A 22,005-nucleotide genomic window follows, 5' to 3' on the forward strand; every position below is an offset into this window, starting at 1 on the left:
CTGCGTGTATATATATAACCTCATGCGATGTGTACAGGACTGTCTAGCGAATAATTGCACAACGTATATATAACTCCAGCTACACCTCAGGACTGTGGAATTTAGACTGCGGTTGACTGTGTCCTTTTATTACTGCGTCCACCATTTATCATACAGCGTGTAAGTTTCTTAAGAACAACGCATATATGTATATATTGTGCTCCATAATATTTCTACAGCGAAGCATATATATATTGCGTTCCCAGCGTATGGCTGCGTGTCATTATTATCTGCGTGTAAGATACTCTATGAACTGTGCTTTGACAACAATGTATATAATCCTTTATGAACAACGCATATGATCCTCTATATAAAGGCATCCATTAACTGCGTTTAGGGCTGCTTAGAACAGCGTATAAGTTCATGACTGCGTTCTCCGTTAGGGCATCATGTTAGGGCATCATACTAGGCCGGTGAAATCTAGTGTGAATCTCCTTCTCCAAAAACCCAAGACGTGGAGAGGAGATCACTTGAAGTGAGTTTGTCTTCACCTCAGCTCTGATACCATGTAAAGTTTTGTAGATGTTCTATGCTAAGAGCAATTTCACTTTTCTCACAGCAATCATACATGTAGATAAGCAAAATGCAGATAGAACATATAAGCAGATCTTACAGAAGACAAATCAGAAACAAGAAAAATGTATGTGTTCGTTTCGGCGGTCAACAGGATGCTTCAACCAGCAAAGTCTCCTTTGGTCAGCCAGCCCAGCATATGTCACAACAACCCTCCAGGTAGCTCGTACTTTTAGGATGAGAGAGGAAGATGTGAGTTGTGTTGTGTTCAAATTCTCTCCAACTTTTCCTGTATATATATCCATTAATGAGGGTGTGTGACACATCTGTTGGGCATGTGAGCCTACATTACAAAACTGGCTGACCTTGCACATATAATTTATTAAGAATAATAAATTCAAAATATAAGTTCTGCTCATCGGATTAAGACTATTTTTATATGGATTTTACACCTCTCAGAAAGAGGAATCCAACAAAAATATTAGCCTCTTAATCTGAGCATCAGAACATGGAGTTTGGACCTAGTTGTCCAATTTTAACAGGAAAGAAGACATGAATCACTTACTCCTCCAAGCAAGCACTTGAAAAACCATAAATCATTTTCCTCATGCTAAGACACCAAGCCTATGCAGAACACCTTCCCAAGCTACCACAAGCTTCAACCGAAGTAGATAGATGCATAGTTTGTTTTACACAAGATGAATCAAACTATCCTTTGGTAGCAAATGTATGAAAAAAACAATCACTTGAAAGGTAGTTATTCAGGATAAGATAAGATAAAATCTCATATTGGATGCTTCTGTGATTCATGATTTTACTGTTGCATCTCTGGTATAAAATTGGTGATCTTATGATCTTGCTCTCCAACTTTGTCTTGATGATGAACCTCGATAGAGGTTCGAAAAGTGTCGACCCTATGAATTCTATGTGATTTCTCTAGAAGATCTTTACTTAAGATAAGATAAATTTATTTATGTCCCACAAATGACCAAAAGTAAGTTAATGGGACTGCTAAGTACATAAGTGGCAATAAAAAGTGAGTGTAAGGTCACTCTTATAAAAGCAAGAGATTGAATTGATCACTATGATCAAAGAGAATGATTATGACAATCTACTCATTGTTTGATTGAGGATGTTCAAGTACAGAGGGAGTAGAGGTTAGCCCCAAGTTAGTTGCTTTGAAATTGTTTGCGTTATTATCTAACTTGTCAATAGTGACTTACCTCTGGCTGGTGGAACATAATGAGATGATCTTTTACATTATTATTTCATGAGTGGGTTATGAGTGAATTCACATGGTCATTATGAAGATGTCTTTATGAAGTCCTTGTTAGGAAGTCCTGATTAGTTAGGTGAACAGTTTTACCCTCTTTGTGTATAAAGAAGCCACCCATTTTGAATTGAGTTATTGTCATGAGTGGAGATAACACGATTATACACTATGAATCATACCTCCGTCTTTGTTGATCATGTGTAGACATCTATATAAATAGTTTGGAGTTAAATGAGAGCTCTAAGAACAATCCCCGTATTCTTGTGAATTATGTGATTTTACTTATTTATTCAAGGTCTGTGCAGAAATATTATTTATTACTAAATCCATCGAAATGCACCTTGGAACTCATAACTTTGGGGAAACACGTTTAACATTCCTTTTCCTTATGGCTTGCTTTCAAAAACATGGGTTTCAAATTTGTTTCTTTTGATTTTTCTTTTGTACCTCTTCTTGATGGATATAGTCTTGTTTGGAAGAGCTTTGAATTTCATTACATTGTAGGTATGTATGTATGGACATATGCATGTAGATATACATATATGCACATTTTACATATGTGTGTGTAATATATATTTATTTATTTATGTGCCTTTATGAGAGAAATTTATATATTTTTCAAAAATGTTGCCAACCATTATTTTGTCTCAAAAACAAAATAAATTAAATGAATTAAAGGCAATAAGGATAATCCATTATTCATTCTTAGTTAATCTAATAGCATATTTATCTTGCACTTTTGCTATCAAATGGGATCAGTTTCCCTTTAGATGCATATTTCTGTATATTTCTGTGAGTAATTCTTATTTATCGAGTATTAGTTGAGGCTTGTATCTTTCTTTTTCAGTTGGGTTTATGACAACTTCCTTGGTGTTGATATATCCTTGTTGAAGAAGTTTGTCACTTTTAATTTGCTTATAAATTACATAAAGTGGACTTTGGCAAGCATTTGATGCTTATTTGTTTGGAAACTGGTTCATGAATTTGTGAACTTCATAAGGTGTCCATGCTCATGACAATGTGGTAACTTGTTTTGATTGGTTGGGCACAGTTTCTTGGATACATTACCATTGGAAGAACGATTTGGAATGCTGTTATCAAAGGTTAGTGTTAAATGATGGTCAAATGCAATGCACTACTTGTCTAGAATGATTTGTATTGGTTTTGATGTTGAAGCAACTAAAAAAACCCTATAGTGATGTGTATGCTCTAGTATTTTATTCTTATATGGGCTAGTATTTGGCTGTCACAAGAGGTTGTTTTCTGAATATTTGCGTTTACTATTTGATATGCAAGAATAGGTTTCTTCTCTCTTGTTGTGATAACATGACAGTTGTTTGTCTTTATTTAGTTTATTCTTTTTAGCTTGATTTTATTGAAACCAATATACTTGGATTTCTCATACATTCAAATGGGTTGTTTAGACTCTAGAGTTATGCTATTTGCATTGGCTTATTAGATGTTTCATGCATCTTGTTCAATGCCACAACCTTACTATGGTTATCTAATTTTTTAGTGTACTTTACGTGAGACGATTGTTTCAACCATTTTTGTTTGAAAATCAATCTCAAAGAGGTTTGATAAGTTGGAATAGTGAGGCTACAAGTAAAATTTCTTAGCTCTATGATTTGTGATGAGGATTTTCTTTAGCTAATTACTTGATGGTTGATACAAGCATATAAAGAAGGTAATGAAATAGCCAAGTAACTTTCTTGAATTCATTTTCTTTGTCTTACTCAATGGTCGATAGTTATTAGATAAAATTGCTCCAAAATCGGAGATAAAAGATGAAAGTACATCCTCAGCCTTTTGCAAACCTAGCCTAAAATAAACTTAACATCAACTCTCACATGAGGGGAACTAAATATAGCATAGTACTAAAAAAGATGCTTAAAGTCGAAAAATATGATTTGTTCTCATAATTTCCTCCTTACATGGAGGAAATTATCATCAATTTTCATTGGACATGGAGAAAATGCTGAAATACAAGCTCCTTTCTTGACTTGGTATGAAATAGTTTGATTGCTTTGTGTAATTTTAATCTTTGTATGGAACCTTACATCTTTTGAAAGTGGAAAAAATAATCTAGAGCATTTGGACTAGGGGTGGAACTCTTTGTCATGTTGGAGAGTCTCGTAATTGTAAACATTGGTTGTCCTTGCTTAAGAACAATGCTTATATCAAGACATCATTGTATTGTGGGAAGTGTTGAGAAATCTAGGGCATGAATAGTTAAAAGATTTCTCTGCTTGATAATTGCTTGTGATATACTTTTACTTCTTAGCTTATAGTCTTCTCTTCATTATGTTATTATTGTGTTCTTTTCATCAAGACAATTACCAACATGCACAATAAAAGACAAGTGACACAGTATGTAGGCCTGTCAGCCAGGGCCAAGACCTCTCACCTCTTGAGAGGAAAACCCGATAAAAAATTCTTCTTCTAGATCTTCAATTGATGAGTACCAAGACGATGACACTGACCCTTGACTCTAGGTATCCTCCTAAGAACCTTGTCACTAACCTTGATGCTTTGCCTCTTCCCTTGCTCAACTTTCTTCTTGGTCTCGAACTGCTATCCTCAACTTCTTCTAGAGAAACTCGGTCTCTATTCTTCACACTGTTGCTTCTCGACTTCTTCTAGAGAATCTCGGTCTCTAGGCTTTCACTGGTCTCCTCTAGAGAAACTTGGTCTCTAGATCTCTATCTCGACCACTCAGAAGAATCCTTTCTTTGCTGCCCTAGAAGAAAACTCTCCTTCGCTTGCCCAGAAGAAACCTCTCCTTTGCTTGCCCAGAAGAATACCTTCTTCGCTGTCCTAGAAGAATACCTCCTTTGTTGATCGAAAAGAATACCTCCTTTGCTGATCTAGAAGAACCCTTCTTCACTGATCTAGAATAACCCGTCTTTGCTGCCCCAGAAGAATCTCATTCGCTGTCCCAGAAGAAACCTCCTTTACACTTTCCTTTGTAGCCACTTTCTTCACACTTCTCTTGATCGAATGCAAGTCGAGTTGCTTGTCTTCAAGTGAGGGCGAGTTAGGCTTTATATACACCTCATCTCATGTCCTTTAGGCCAACATGATTAGTAGAGGTTAGGCCGACTTCTTCTAACATGTTCTTCCATCATTGTAGGCTGACTTGAAGAGGATAAGTGACAAGTTCTTGGAGGATACTTTACATAGACAAGATTGCCTTTTACAAAGTGTAACATGACTTCATTACATGACAGCGACTCTATCATTTTATGACTTTTCATTACAAAGTGTAACATGACTTCATTACATGACAAAGGCTCTCAATGGGAGTCTTGACTCAAAAACAAAATTTCTTGCTCATGAAACCCATGAAACAAGTCAATATAATAATTTTATATTTTTCTTCTTTACATCTCATTACATAAATTGATAATTACATGTCATTATGAAGATCGAACCTAGTTACACTTTTCAACAGGAATTGCAAGCACCAATGTAGGATAGAGTGTGTCATGAAGTCATTGAAAGGCCCATTAGTGTCATGTTTGCCACTTTGTATGTTAGTGCTCTTCACAATATATCGTCAAATGAAATTTATATTACTTGTTTATCAATTGTGAAAAACTAGATGCAATAGCATCAACTATAAATGTATTTCCATGAAAAACAAAATTGGAGACAAAGCCTGAATTTTTCATGCATTTGTACACTAGTAAGTGCTTGTACAATCTTCACACAAATGCCATTCCAGAAATAATTCTTGTCTGTTCCCAATTACTATCCACTTCACTAGCCAATTCTTGAGGGATGGTATTTTGTTGGATGAAAATTGACACACCTACCAGTGAAGACACACATAATGAGTCTAAGATATTCTTTTTATTGAGTACAATTGAATGTTGATCACATTTTGCATATTTGCTTGCAATTGAATATTGCCTAGTCTATTTAGGGCCAAGAAAGGTTTGCAATCATCTTGCATGATTGTTTTAGGAAACATCTTGTATCAACACAACTTTTAACGAACATTCTCATAATATCTTGCAATAGACTTGAAAGTCTTCTTGTTAAATACTAATTTTGAATTAGTGGCCTTTAATGATCATTTATGTTAATATTGTATTAGTGTGACATCTTATACCCCATTGTACTACATAAAGTAGTTTTGTATCAGATTACATTTACATGACACATTGAAGTTTTGAACATTGCTGAATATTATTTTTATATTTGTGCACCCATGTATGCTATGTGGAGTCATTATTTGATCCTAATGAGGCTCCTAGAGCCTAATCATTCATACCATTCATACTCCAAGAATATTGGAGGAAATTGTTTGTTTCATCCTGCCAAAAAGGATTTTCAATTCATTGTCATATTTCTTGCAAAACTTATCTAAAGAGGAGTCCTCCATTTTGATCTTGGTTAAATGACACATTCTGAATTGTATTTGATTCTCCTTGTCCTACAAAATGGATTGATCCTCAAACATAGATTTGAACTTGTTCTCATTCCCCTATTGCATGCTAGACTAATGCCATCTGTTGACACCTAATCTTTGGGATTATGAAAACTTATGTAAATAACAAAAAAATAAAGGAAGCTAGAAGATGAAGAGACAATGGGAGATGAAACCCAATAGTCTCTCTCTCCTTGTATATATCGATGTTCTATCTTAATGCAAACACAATAATTTCATTTGGAGTTACTCCTAAGCCAAATCCCAAATTAGCCTTTTGTGCTATAATTCTTGTAGAACTCCACCATCCCTGTCCATTCTGTGCGCTGGTCCGACCTGTTGGATTTGGAGTGTCGTCCTATGTATCCAATTTTCGCTATTTCCTAGAGCAGTGAGCGAACAAAGTTGAGTGTTGCAAACCACTAACTATGGTGCATGTTTATGCGTTGAAGAATGGCTTGTCATACATGTGCGTTAATGGCTTGCATGCTATGTATACTCTGCATTGAATTTTCAGGAGGATTGAATGCTAGTTCGACTTGCCGTGGTGAACATTGGTCGAAATTCTTGCTGTGGTGAACACTGGTTCGTGTGAACTATGCATGCTGCTGGATTGAATGCTGCTGTAAATTGTGGGTTCAGGCTCCACAGTGAACGCTGCCTACCTAACATTGAGGTATGCTATGCAAATCCACAAGGGCCAAAAACAGTGATTTGGAGATCGTGTGCGTTGGGAACGAACATTGTGCATTGAGCTCCTGTAAAAATTGGTTCATATTTTAATGACTGTGCGCACAAGAATCTGACATTGGATACGTTGTATGTGGAGGACAACTATATGTTGACTATGCGTGGTATATGTGGTATGGTGCGATGACCCCTGTTTTCATGAAGATCATATTTGGAGTAGTTTTTTAACATCATAATTTACATGTTAAAGCCGTGAGTTGAGTTCATCTCTTATGAGGTACATATTTATGTTTATATTATGAAGTGGCACATTAATATATTAAAGAGTGATGGGCACAAAATATATTAAGGAGACTTTTTTAAAATAGTGGCACATTAATATATTAAAGAGTGGTGACATGTTATATATGCTACATTAAAGTATTGTTATGAAGTTTTTTTTTTCCACGTAACTAAATCAATCCTTTACCTAATAGAAGACATCAAGTAAGGTTGTGATTTTGAATCGAAAGCAGATAGTCTTTTTGATGATGCATTCACTCATATCCATAGTGGGAGTTTTATCTTTCGAGACCACTCATATTAAAGAGAACTATCATGAGTGGTCTTGAAAGATAAAACACACCTTGATTTTCAACGAGTTTTGGAAAGGGGTTTGTGAAGGAGAAGGAGACAATGCACTTGAAAAGCCTACTTCAGATAACGAGCTTGCCATACGGGAAAACAAGAATAGCAAGGCTTATGCTTTGATTGCAACATCCGTAAATGAAGAGGTGAGTCGTCATAGTTTTCCATTTTCAAATGCCTTTGAAGCCTTAAAGAAGTTGAAGGAATTATATAACTCACACTTTGAGCTTGAAGTCGTTCAATTGATGATCAATCATCAAGTTATTCAATCTTGAGGAAGAGGTGGTTGAAGAGGAAGAGGGAGGAAGAATTTTAAAGGCGGGGGGTGGGGGGGAAGACATTTCCAAGGAGAAAGGCTTGATCTTCATTGCATATCACTAGATATGGACTTGATGCTTCCACATGTAAGTTTCCTTGAGACAAAATCGAGTATAAAATAAATGAAGAAAAAGGTAAAATACCTTGTAAAGGAAAAGCACCCAAGTCCATTCATTATGTTGTGGCACATTGCCACATTGGAGTAACTGAGGAATTATTTAATGCTTCACTTGCTTCATGGAAAGATGCTTGGTTGCTTGATTCAATAGCAACTTGCCACATGACTTTCATAAGACATTTTTTGAAGAATTCACTGACAATGTTGATGGAACAATATACTATGCAGACAAGTAAAAACTCAAGCCATCAGGCTCAAACTGCTTGGTCTTCCAGAATTTCTTCTGCATGATGTTATATATCTCCTGGAGTTGAGGAGAAACTTGTTGTCTCTGGTCCACATTCGTCAACAAGGACACTCCATTCATATATTTGATTGCAAGGTTGAGGTTAGAAAAGCATCAGATCACTATCTTGTCATGACTGGGATAGAAGAAGATAGACCTCTGAAGTTGCAAGGAACCTCTGCTCATGCACAAAACTTTTCATACAATGCTCACTATGATGAAGGTACACTTCCATCAAGTCTTTTATGGCATGCTAGATTTGTGCACTTGAACTATGGCAACTTGGGTTTGTTGAAGAAAAATGATATTACTAGTTTACCTACAATTCCTAGGAAACTTAAGCAATGTGATGCTTGTATCTTAGGAAAGCACAACAAACAATCTTTTCATGATTCTCATTCCAGAGCACATAGAAAACTTGAACTCATTCATTCTGATTTATGTGGCCCAATGCCTGTTCCTTCTGCAAATGTTAATAAATATATGATGACATTTATTGATGACTACACTAGAATGTGTTGGGTTTATTTATTGAAGAAAAAATCTGAAGCTTTTGAAACATTCAAGAACTTTCATGCATGGATTGAAAATGATGCACAATCTCATATTGGCTCTATTCGTACTGATAATGGAAAAGAATATACTTCAAATGAATTTGAAAACTATCTTTGCCAGCATGGGATCAAACATCAAACAACCATGCCTTATAATCCCTAACAAAACGGAGTAGCTGAAAGAATGAACAAGACAATTTTAAATATGGTACGTTCGATGATGTTTTTCAAGAATGTTAAGTTGATGTTTTGGGCTGATGCAGTTCTATGTGCTGTGTATATAAAGAATAGATGTCCATCTCATGCTATCAAAAAAAGACTCCCTATGAAATGTGGTATGGCCACATTCTTTTGGTGAGACATCTAAGGGTTTTTGGTTCCACCTGTTATGTCTTGATACCTAAGGAACAAACTCGGTGCAAGGAGTCGCAAATGTATCTTCTTGGGGTACTCAATACCTCCAAACCATGCCGTCTCTATGATGAAGTTAATAAGAAGTTTATAATATCTAGAGATGTGATCTTTCTTGAATCTTCCAAGACTGACAATGTTGTTGAGCGACAACTTGATCGCTTGGATAGATTCAGACATGCAAAGTCTTTTCAAGAGTTTGATAATGAGATTCCACATCTTGAAGGGGGGATCCCTATACTGGATCAATCTATGGAATCTCCTTTTGAAGCACTCTCTCCCTTGCATGAAGCTCCAACCACTGATCAAGATGACACTTTGAGTGATGTGATTGAAAAAATTGGGAGGCTAAATCTTGATTTAGCCCCATCCCAGTCAACTGAGCAGCCTGGGCCATCTCTCAGAGGTCCTCCAAAATGGTGGACAAAGACACTTGAAAGTGTTCATCTTAATGAGGTTGGAAAGATAGGAACAATGTTAATTTTAGATAACAATGGTAAGTTCTATGCTTAAGAGCAATTTTATTTCAATTTTCGTATTAGCCCAATATTAATATCCAATTTAGCAGTCACATCAACATGATAGTAAAATGCAGATAGAACATAAACAATAAAAGTAGAAGACAAGCCAAGACAAGAGGACACAAGATATGGCGCCAGCTAGGAACAAACCCCAGTGTGGGGAAACCCTTGATCAATTCTTCTTATTATTCTTCAAAAGTTCAACAGAAGGAGAGAGACAATATAAAATATTCACTTTCCCAATCAAAGTGAAATCTAACTAGTCAAACAACAATAACAGAAAGTCCTAAGCAGAAAATCAACATTGGTCAAGAGGGTAGATTTTGACCTCCAAAACAGCTCGGTCAAACTCGGTTAACTTGACCTCCAACAGCGAGTCAAATCAGCCCAAAAATAGTCTGAAAATATAGAGTAAAATCTGGTCAACGAAAGTCAACGCTGCAACAAACCCTTTTGCAGTCAACGTTGGTAAAACAACCTCGATTGGCGACCTACCCAAACAGAGATCTCCCTTACAAAAATGTAGGCAAAACAGGTCAACGCTGGTCAAAGCTGGTCAAACCAACCTTCTTGCAACTTGGGTCAACGTTGGTCAAAGCTGGTCAAAACAACCTTCCTGCAACTTGGGTCAACACTGGTCAATGGCTGGAACTTAACTGCCCTTCGCACGCGTGGAAAGCTGCCTCATAAATCCGTACCCAATCAGTGAAGGAGAGAGAGATATGTGAGTGAGTGAAGTGTCTAAATGATGAGGAGGCACCTTGTATTTATATGCAAACATTGAGGATGAATAGACGTGACTGTTGGGCTTCTGAGCCTACATTAGTTTGTTGGCCGACCTTGACAATTTGTCCATAAACAAAATAAATTCATAATTCCATTTGTACATGTCAGAATGAGATGATCTTTAGATCAATCCTACACCTCTCGGAGAGAGGAATCCAATAAAAATATCAGCTGCCTCATATGAGCTGTCCAAGGTGAAGTTTGGCCCTAGTTTCTAAATTTAACACTCCCTCTCAACTAGGGAGAACTTCACCTGCCAAACTGTTTGACAATCTGTACCATCCCTGTCTTTGTTCTGCTCTGCTGAACCATGAGGAAAGAATAAATGATCGAGAATGTATCATACCATTCTCCATTGACTCGAAATCAGTCTCCAATAATAGAGAGTGTGTCATACAACTCTTAACTAACTCGAAGTCAGTTTCCATTGATCCAAGATCAATATCAACATCCTAGCATAGGGTGTACGGTAGTACACGATGCGTCCATCGGTAGTACTATGGTTCCTATCCTCATTTCCCTACTCATTGGCCAGATGAGAGGTGCTTTCCGTGAGTCCCAGACTGCATTGGTAGGATGTGTTGGTAGGAGAAGGTGAACCATTCATCCTGCTCATATGCCATAGGAGAAGGTGAACCACTCATCCTATGCATATGTCACCATGGGGTATCACAGGGAAAGGTGAACCACTCACCCTATACACAACGTACCGCTAGGGGAAGGTGAACTACTCACCCTATACACAACGTACCACTAGGGGAAGGTGAACCACTCACCCTATGGTAGCTCATCACTCCAAGAAGTACCCTAAGCTCCCCAGAGCTCCTAGAGTTCAACATCCATCTCATACGAGACCCTCATAGGAGGGTTTCTACACGACTCCAAGTTGTTTGCGGAAGGTTAAGAATTTGACCTTCCCTAGGGGATTCGTAAGAATATCTGCGACTTGATCATCAGTCCCAATATGACGGAGCCTTATTGCTCCCCGTTGTACCATATCCCGGATAAAGTGGTACTTGATATCAATATGCTTGGAGTAGTGATGAAACACGAGATTCTTAGAAAGATGAATCCCACTTTGGTTGTCACAATAGATCATGGTGGTATCCAACACATGTTCAAACAACTCACTAAAGAGCTTCCTCAACCAAATAGATTCATAGGAGGCCATACTAGCAACAATGTATTCAGCCTCAGCGGTGCTCAAGGCAACTGACTTCTGTTTCCTGCTCATCCATGATATCAAAGCAGAACCTAGAGAGAAGAAACATCCAGATGTGCTTTTGTGATCCACCACACTGCCAGCCCAGTCTGCATTAGAGTAACCATGGAGCCTCACATTCCCGACAGTGTATCTCCGTCCATAAGTGATTGTGCCCCAGAGATATCTCAAGAGATTCTTGGCAACAATCCAATGTATGTGATGAGGCTTGACCATAAACAGACTCAATGTATTCACTGCAAAACATATGTCCGGACGGGAGTTCACCAAGAACATCAGGGCCCCCACGAGTTGACGATACTCATAAGGATTTCCCAAATCGGGCCCAACAACACATCCGCATGACTTCTTAAGTTCCATCAGAGTAGTCACGGGCTTGCAACCAACCATCCCAAATCTTTCAAGTAGCTTCATGATGTCCTTTCCTTGAGAAAGGAAAATCTCACCTTGCTTTTGCCAGACCTCCAACCCTAGGAAATAATGCATCAGCCCTAGGTCCTTCATCTCGAATTCGGAAGCCAACTCCCTCTTACATTGATGAATAAGAGGGTCTACACCTGTCAGAAAGAGATCGTCCACATAAAGTACCAAGATGAGAGGTCTATCATTGTCAACCTTAAAGTAAAGTTTCGGATCAACTTCACTTCTTGTTAATCCAAGCTTCATTAGATAGCTGTCAATCCTCTCATACCAAGCTCGGGGTGCTTGCTTCAACCCATGGAGGGCTTTCTTCAATCTGCATACATGTGTTTGACGATCTTGAACTTCGAACCCCTCGGGTTGTTAGACATAGACTTCCTCCTTAATTGAACCATGTAAGAAGGCGATCTTGACATCCATCTGGTGTAGATTCCATCCTTTCGAGGCAACAAGGGCTATAATCGAGCGGATGGTGGTATATCGGGCAACAGGCGCAAATATCTCATCGTAGTCCACACCTTCCTTTTGAGAGAAGCTTAGAGCAACAAATCTAGCCTTGAGCTATTCAACACTTCCAGCAGCTCTATGCTTGATCTTGTAGAGCCATTTCGAGGTGACAACGAATTTGTCCTTGGGTCTAGGGACCACATCCCAGACATCATTCTTCATTTTCGACTCATACTCTTCGTTCATAGCATCCTTCCAAACTTGGTGCTTCACAACTTTTTCGAATGTGCAAGGCTTAGGTTGAACAATGGTGCTCATTGCAGTTAAGTACCCTTGGTACCTATTCGGCTTCTTACTTTCACGAAATGGCCCCCTAGGAGCAACATGTCTCTCGTCATTTTCGAGTGTTTCCCTAAGCCATGAGGGTCTCCTTTTCAAGGAGGAGGGCTCATGAGGGGGTGGATCTATGGGATCCTTTGGTTCTTCAACATTGGGCATCGACTCATCTTGTGGTTCTTCCTGTTTTCCTGAATCTGCTTCTTTGTCCTTCCTTGGAATAGGAAGGTTACTAATCTTCCCAAGGGAAGCATCCTCATCGAAGGTGACATCATGACTTATCTCCACTTCTCTTTGACCAGGCACATAGATTCTATATGCCTTAGAAGTTTTACTGTAGCCCACAAATGTTCCTTTCTTCCCAAATGCATCCAATTTGCTTCTTTTTTCTTTTGGCACATGAAAATACACGGGGCTACCAAAAATTCTAAAGTGAGAAACATTAGGTTTCTTACCGTTGATAACTTCTTTAGGAGTTTTGGATTCCAACGCTTGATGAGGGCATCTATTCTGAACGTACACGGCAGTGTTGGTAGCTTCGGCCCATAAGAACTTCGGAAGGATTTGATCATGAAGCATGGCACGAGTGGTTTCTACGATAGAATGATTCTTCCTTTCAACAACACCATTTTGCTTAGGAGTATATGTGGTAGTAGTCTCCCTCTTAATGCCAACTTCCCTACAATAATTATTGAACTTATTTGGTTCATATTCGGTTCCATTATCAGTCCTCAATATTTTGATCTTATTCCCAATTTGATTTTTGACCAAAGCTTTGAAAGAACGGAACCATGAGAATACTTCGTCCTTCTTCTTCATGAAATATATCCAAGTCTTGCAAGAGAAACCATCCATAAAGATAGCATAATAATAAATATAAATATCCTCCCAATGAGTTCACGGGCATCATACCAGAATGATTGAATTGCAATATGTTGGTAGTCTTGCTATTACTTGAGGGGAATGGTCCCTTTGTATGCTTTCCTTCAGCACACCCCTGACAAACACCTTCATGTTCTACTTTAAAATTAAGCATTCCTGTTACCATCTTCCTTACATTGGGTAGAGCCTTATAATGTAGATGAGCAAACCTCTGGTGCCATAATTTGGATTGAAGTGATGTGTCGCAGGACATAGCTCCCAATGGACTTCCTCCCACTTGATATAGGCTATCAACCCTGATTCCAAGTGTAAATGCATCTTTGAAATTTTTATTCCCCACACGTACCTTTCCATCGATGAATGTCACCTTGAATCCTTTGTCCTCCATCGCCAAGATAGATACTAGGTTCTTTAAATCGGGTACATATAGTACTTGTGGATGAATGGTGCTACCTTGATTCAATTGAAGAGTAACATTCCCAACTCCCTTCATGGGATAGGTGGCATTGTCTCCAAGGATAATTTCCAAATTTGTATCTTTTTCAATCAGAACTGAAAGAGCTTCTTTATACCTAGTGAAGTGCCTTGAGGCACCACTATCAATCAACCAGTTTCCCAGTGTCTGGAGGAGATGTAGTAGATTCATCATGCCCGGTGTTTCTTGATCTCTTGGGAGGGCGACCATTTCCTTGATGAGGAGCGGGAGCATTCCTTTTTCCTCGGTTGTTGTTGCCCCTAAAATTGTCGTTGTTGTGGTTGTCATCATCACGAGGTGTATCCCTTCTATTAGGACACTCTCCCTAGCATAGTGACCAAACTTGTTGCAAATGAAGCATCTTCCCTTCCATTTTTGAATGCCGGTCTTCCTTGACATTGCTTCTTTGAACCTGCATTGTTCTTCTTCTTGGCATGAGCGGAGAATGCAATAGGATCATTCCTATTTGAAGGCATAGCTAGTTCCATCATCCTTGATTCTTCTTGAGAACATCTAGTCAACAATTCTTCAAAACTTGGAATCCTGTCGTTGTTAAGAATAGTGGTGTTGAACACGTGCCATTCACGAGGGAGCCCTCCAAGTGCAATGAGAGTAAGATCCCTATCAGCAATAGCTTCTCCAATCGAAAGAACATCATTTTTTATTCCATAATCCTCATGAAGTAGGATTGAATGTCTTCATTTCTTCCCTTCTTTATATCCTTCAGCTTGTTTTTGAGAAAGAGAACTTGGTTTGCATTGCTAGATTTGAACATGCCAACCAACCTGTCATATATCTCCTTTGATGTGTTCAAATCGGAGATGTAAGCAACTAAATGCATATGAATGGAATCCCTGATGATCTTCTTTGCATTGACTTCACCCTTCTTGTACTTTGTCTTAGCAACAACCGATGCATTAGAAGGAGGTTCTGAAATCTTCCCTACACATAATCCATAACATCTTGCTCTTCTAAAGTCAAATCAAGAGACATCTTCCATGCATGATAATCAGACTTATCATGAAGCTTATCATCAGACTTGAAGTAGGATGTGGAGGCCATTGAATCTTGTCCTTGATCAATGATTGCTCATCTTAGTGATTGCTCTTTCCACTTTTGCTTTGGCTTTGTCTTCACCTCAGCTCTGATACCATGTTAATTTTAGATAACAATGGTATGTTCTATGCTTAAGAGCAATTTTACTTCAATTTGCTTATTACCAATGGTGATTACCAGCACATGCTCAAATGTCTCACTGAAGAGCTTCTTCAACCAAAATGGCTTCACAATAAGCCATGCTTGCCTCTTTATACAATCAACCTCAATGGAGCTCCTATAGCAACAAACTTCAATCTTTAATTTATTCATGAAATGAAGGTGGATCTCAGGATGTACTACACAATACTGTCAGTCCAACAATTTTCAGCAGTGTACTTCAGACCATAGATAATAGAGTCACAGAGATATCTCAACAAGCAGCTAAATGAGACTCATTCATAGACCGACTCAGAGTCTTTAGACATATGATAGGAGATTATTAAGAGCACTAGGGATCCCACCAACAACTTTTAAGTGCAGGAAATAGTGCAACATGGTTAGGTCTTCCATCTTGACTTTAAAAGTGAATTTCCTCTTATATTGATAAACATGAGGGTCGACATTTGTGAAGCAGACATCATCAATTACTATATACTTCAATTGACATGTCTCATCCATTTGCCAACATATAAATAATCGAGAAATCTGCACCCTGTCTCTTTACTATCATAATCATGTAGCTTACATGCAGCCTCTAAGGTGACAAATATCATCAGAGTCATCATACCCAACTGTCATAACTTGCCTTTATAAAAAAATATTGGGCAAGATTAGGCATCAATGATTTTATAGCTCCCTTTGAAGCCTTGCTTGAGGTGATCTTCTACCCTTGAATCATAAGCTTCGGTCGAAGAGGAATTATCTCAAAATAACTCCTAGATGACTGCTACCAATGCATGAAATTACTAGTGTTGCACTAATCGGGAAATAATCGCGATTATATCGTTTAGTTGCGATTATTTCAACTAAATGATAAAATCGCGTGTAGTAATCGGATAAATTTTTTTTTGCTCAATTTTAAAAAAAAATTGCAATTTTTCGGGAAAAAATTGTGGGAGAAAAAAAAATTATCATTATTATTATTTTTTTTGAGGAGGAGGTGACCCAAGCTACCCCTGTCACAAGTAGAGGACGTGGTCTACCTCCTGTAGCTCCTAGTTCTTCAGCGTCTAGAGCAAAACAGACTCCATAGTCTATTGCGGCCTGCCAACTCCATTGACATCTACATCTAGAGGGGCAAAGGAAATCAATAGTATTAGACTTTAGTTATTTGGTTCATTTCATTGTATATGACATTATGACTCATGATATGAGATACATTATTATATTTTTTGTTGATATTTTGAGGTTGAGTTGGGACTCAGGAGTCAGGACTTACTATTCAGGACATGATTGACTGTTATGTGTGATTTTAACACTAGAAATGATATTAAACATCTTATATATTAGTTCTTTTATCATATTTATGTGTCAACATATTTATTTTATGTTGTAGATGGTTTAGATATTAAAAAAATTGAAAAAAATGAATATTTTTGTACCAAACAATTTTTTCCCGATTATTACCGTTTTTTTCCCCATTATTACGATTTTTTCCTCACGCCGATATTATCCCGATAACGATTAGTGCAACATTGGAAATTACCCAATCCATGATTTTGCATTCAGTCCTCCATATCTTTCTTCAAGGCACCTCCGTTTTCTTGCTCATCAGGGCTGTTACAAGGAACTGCTTCAAAGTGCTATGCACGTCTTCTCCCAATTGCCAGACTTCCAAGGGTACCCAAAGGTGCCAACATGAGCTTCCATTGCTTCAGCTGCTAGATAAGGATATAAATGACTGCTACTAATCTTTTCAACAAGGATTCATCAGTTGCTAGTCATCTTCACACTGTCCTCTTTGAAGAGAACTCTTTTAACAATCTTTGACCTTTGATTAGGGCCTCAGACTTTAATCTATGGAAAGCTCAGAGTAGAGCTGAAAACATCACTGGGAAACACAAAAATCTTTTCCAGAGGTACTTATTTTATTATCCTTCCCAAAGGAAACACCAACAAATATCATTTACATTCAATGTTTTCACATTTAACATTTAACATTGAATGAATGGGTATGGCTTCTGGCCTCAGCACAAAAATCAACAAACTCACCAAGGGTATACTCCCCTCCATTGTCCAACCTGAGGACCTTGATCTTCCTACATGTCTGGGTCTCCACAAGAGCTTTGAACTCTTGAAACTACTTGAAGACCTCACTCTTGGTATTCAAGAAATAAATCTTGGTCTTCCTGGAGTGGTCATCAATGAATAAAAAATAGTACTCATAGCCACTCAAGGATACATGAGACATCTGACCACTCACATCGGTATGAATCAAGTCAAGGATCCCGGTCGCTCTGCTGTCACTGCTGGGAAAAGGGGATCTGGCAAACTTCCCCATAGCACATCCTCTGCATACATCAAGGTGATCAGAACTGAAATCTGGCACACTAGTGGTGATCTCTCGCAATGTACTCAAGGCCCCATGATGCATGTGCCCCATCTTGCGGTGCCAAATCTTACACAACTCTAAACTGCTAGATCTGCTGTCGGTCCTGTCTCGGGTATTGTTACTCAATGCCATCAGGGGCTGGAATGAGAACTTGTACACCTTGGCATGGCACACACCAATCTCTCTAGCTAAAGAAGTTGGAGTTTCCCTAGGATATATAAGCACCTGCCCTCTCCTGAACAAGACATCATACCCTCTGTCCTCAAGTGCTGAGATGGATATCAGGTTCTTCTTCATTCCAGGCACATATAGAACATCTGACACTTTCCAGGGACGTTTGAGTCCCCTATCAAATGTCAATGCCCCCACACCGACTACTCTAACAATGCTGTCATCACCGAGTACTTCTTCCATATCAGTATCACCCTCTGAAAGCTTTGAGAAGTACTCTCTGACTCCTGTCATGTGGCGGGAAGCGCCATTGTCCTAAAGTGCTGAGACCCTCTACCTCCATATCAGTATCATCCTTTGCCCTCAAGTGCTGAGACGGATATCGGGTTCTTCTTCATTCCAAGCACATATAGAACATCTGACACTTTCAAGGGAGGTTTGAGTCCCCTATCAAATGTCAATGTCCTCACACCAACTGCTCGAACAATGATGTCATCACCAAGTACTACCTCCATATCAGTATCACCCTCTGAAAGCTCTGAGAAGTACTCTTTGACTCCTATCATGTGGCGGAAAGCGCCACTATCAACATACCAAATGCTAGAAGATGCTATGCTAGTAGCGGGGAATGCACACTCCCTTTGAACCTGTATGGCAGGTGATCCTACACTAGTACCTTCACAGGCTATGAACCCAAACTCCCAATCAAAGCTCTCTGAGAAGCTCTCTATCTCTGCAGAAGCTGCCATGGGTTTGTCTCTCCTTTTCTTGTTTTTCTTCTCCGGACACACAACAACATAGTGTCCCAACTTTTGACAAGTCCAACATTTGACTTTGGAATAGTCCTTCTCCTTGTTCTGCTGCTTGCCTTTACCTTTGCCTTTGCCTCCAATGTTGGAAGCTTGCTTCTTTGCTCTACCCTTCTTGCATCTTGCTAACAATGCCACATTGTCATCATCCTCCACCTGTTTGGCTGCCCCAAGATGGTTCATTCTGATCTCATTTTGAATGCAATCATCCCACAATCTCTCCCAATCGGGAAGGTTTTCCCGTGCAACAATGCCATCCACAAAATTCTCCCAATTCTTGGGAAGACCATTCAAAGCAATCCTCTCCAACTCAGTGGGTGCAATGATCTCACCAACAACTGCCAACTCATCTCTCACTGAAGTGATCTTTGTGAGGTATGCTGTAGCACTGTTAGTGTTAGCCATTTTAATGACCTTCATTTTCTCCTTTAGGACCATTTTTCTGTTTTCATTTGAGCTCTGGTAAAGACTGGTCAAGGCTGTCCACATCTCATGTGCATAAGTCTTTCCTCTCACATGCGGAATGACATGATCTTTGATTCCTTCCAGAATCAATCTTTTTGCCTTAACATTCTTTTTGTTAAACTCTGCCAACTGAACAGGCTCAGCAGGTACTACTACTGGGTTCTGTGTGCTATTTATCATAATGCCCCAGACTTCTGTTTCTTCAAAGATGCTCCTGATTCTCTCATTCCATGCACTGTAGTTGTTCTGCCCATCCAACTTGTCTTCAACTCTCAAACCCAAAGACATGTTTCACTGTCCTACCAAATTGAAATTTTCAAATTTGTGGTAAAGGTTTCTGTTTTCTGTGTAAAGACCAACTTGCTGTAATTTTCACTTCGCTGTCCCAAATTGCATTTTTCAGCGAACCAAGCTCTGATACCATGAAGAAATTTCAACCCCCACTCCGGTTATCAGTTATCCTTATCACTCCATGCATTTAGCTTTAAATCCAAGCATGATAAAAATTCTAAAATCTGGAAATGACAATATTTTTTTTGAAAACACAAATTTAGAGATTTCATAACTGTTGAAATTGCAGAAATAAAACACAACAAAATTATGATAGCCACACATAGAAAATAACACAGTAATTTTTGGTCAATGTGACCTTGGAAAACCCCCCTACAACTCTCGGGGAAAACCAATTTGAGAGCTCTTCTTTATTTCTGAAAATGCTTTACAGAGAAACTGAAATACACAGTAAAAATTCCAGCGACCACAATTACAACTTATCTCGATTTTCGTGCTTGAACTCTACCCGAAAATCGTGCCAACCAGCAAACAACTAAAACATAAATTTTTCCAACAATAAAACAACATTAAACGCTGTACGGTTTGCCTCAAAAAATGTGCCTAGAACTTGTTGTACGAAATGTACAAACTGTACGGATTTCAGCAGTACAACTGCCTCGAAATTTGTGCCCTTGCTGTTGTCCCTCTTCCTCGATTTCTGTGCTATCCCTCTTCCTTGATATCTGTGCCTTTCTCCCGCTATACGATTTTGCCTTGAGATGCATGCCAATAAATGCCGTTGCCTAGATTTGCTGAAATGTCTTCTTGTTGCTCTCCTTCACTTTCTCACTACTCAGAAATTTTCTCCTTGCTCTCTCTTCTCTCTCTCAAATGCTCATGAAAGGATGAATTGATCTTTTTCTCTTCTCTTCTCCTTTTATTCTCTAAATGACCTTTTGGGTTACCCTAAGATCTAATGGCTGAGATTCATTTAGATCTAGGGATGAGAATAAATGTGCATTTAATTCTCACTTTCTATTTTTTAACCCACCCACTTAAATAAAGACCCACTTAGCCTTTTATTTCCATAATCACTTTTTCGCTTTCTAATTCTTCGTTGTCTTTAACAAAGTCACCTTTAAATTAGAATGTAACTTTACCACTTATAAAGTCACTTTTAAATTAAAATGTACATTCACCACTTATAAAGTCACTTTTAAATTAAATTGATTTTACCACTTATAAAGTCATTTTAGGAGAAAAGTAAAAAATAAATTTGGACACTTTTTTCCTAGACCAAAGATCAAAGCCTTAGGGAACCACTTGTCCTCTAGTACCCAAATTTTAACGGAAGAGAGAGGATTGGAGGGAAAAGAGAGAGAGGGATAGATGGGGGAAGAGAGAGGGAGGTAGGAGAGAAAGGGAGAGAGGGGAAGTACGAGAGCGGACTTGAGAGAGAGGAGGAGAGAGGGAGGGATAAGGAGATGGAGTTGGAGGGGGAGAGAGGGTGGGAAGAATAAATACGTAGAGAGTAAGAAGTGGAGAGAGAGGGAATGACAAGGGAGAGGAGTGTGTATGTTTGGGGGTGAGATAAAGAGATAAAGAAGGAAAGATGGAGAGAATGGGGGAGAGAAGGGGAGAGGAGAGAGGGAGGGATATAGTAATCGTGTTGGAGATAGAGAGAAAGGGAGAGAGAGAGAGAAAGGGATAGAGAGTAAGGAAGAGAGAGAGGACATGAGAGAGTGGAGAGAGGGAGGGAAAGAGAGATGGAGTTGGAGGGTGATAGAGAGGGAGGTAAGAAGAAAGAAATAGAGAGAGAGAGGGAGTGATAAGGAAGATGGAGAGAGAGGGAGAGAGGACAACAAGAGGGAAGAGAGATAGAAGCAGGGGAGAGGGAGAGAAGGGGAAGAGAGGGAGAGGAGGGAGGGATAGATGGATTGGAGAAAGAGAGTGTATGTTTTGGGGGTGATATAGAGAGACAAAGGGAGATAGAGATATAGATGAAAAATGAAGAGAGGGAAGAAGAGAGAGATGGAGAGAGGGAGGGAGGGACAGAGAGATTGATAGATATGGAGTGAGAGGGCGTGTGTGTTTGGGGGGTTGAGATAGAGACACAAAGAAGGAGAGATGGAGGGAAATATAGATATAGATGGAGGCGAGAGAGAGGGAAGAAGATTTCTTGCACTAGATGCATTGATTTCAGTGTAGATGGTGATTTCTAATCCTATTTGATTTCTTGTATTAGATGCATTGATTTTAGTGTGGATGTTAACTTCTAATGATATTTGATTGCTTGCACTAGATGCATTGATTTCAATGTAGATGATTTTAAATACTATTTGATT

The 22,005-nt window shown here is 38.8% G+C and overlaps 1 protein-coding gene across 1 annotated transcript in view; it reads left to right on the plus strand.

The window, feature by feature from the left end:
* The window catches only part of LOC149201820 (SIN-like family protein), a 193,872-nt gene that overhangs the window by 106,229 nt on the left and 65,638 nt on the right, over positions 1 to 22,005 (plus strand). Inside the window, exon 9 of the mRNA XM_089403024.1 lies at positions 2,877 to 2,928. Coding sequence (XP_089259150.1) covers positions 2,877 to 2,928 — 52 coding nt within the window. The remainder of the gene's footprint in view (positions 1 to 2,876; positions 2,929 to 22,005) is intronic.

Source organism: Pinus tabuliformis, chromosome 2_1 (genome assembly GCF_031772625.1).
Source record: "Pinus tabuliformis cultivar Carrire ecotype Pingquan chromosome 2_1, CPIR1, whole genome shotgun sequence".
Lineage (NCBI taxonomy): Eukaryota > Viridiplantae > Streptophyta > Pinopsida > Pinales > Pinaceae > Pinus > Pinus tabuliformis.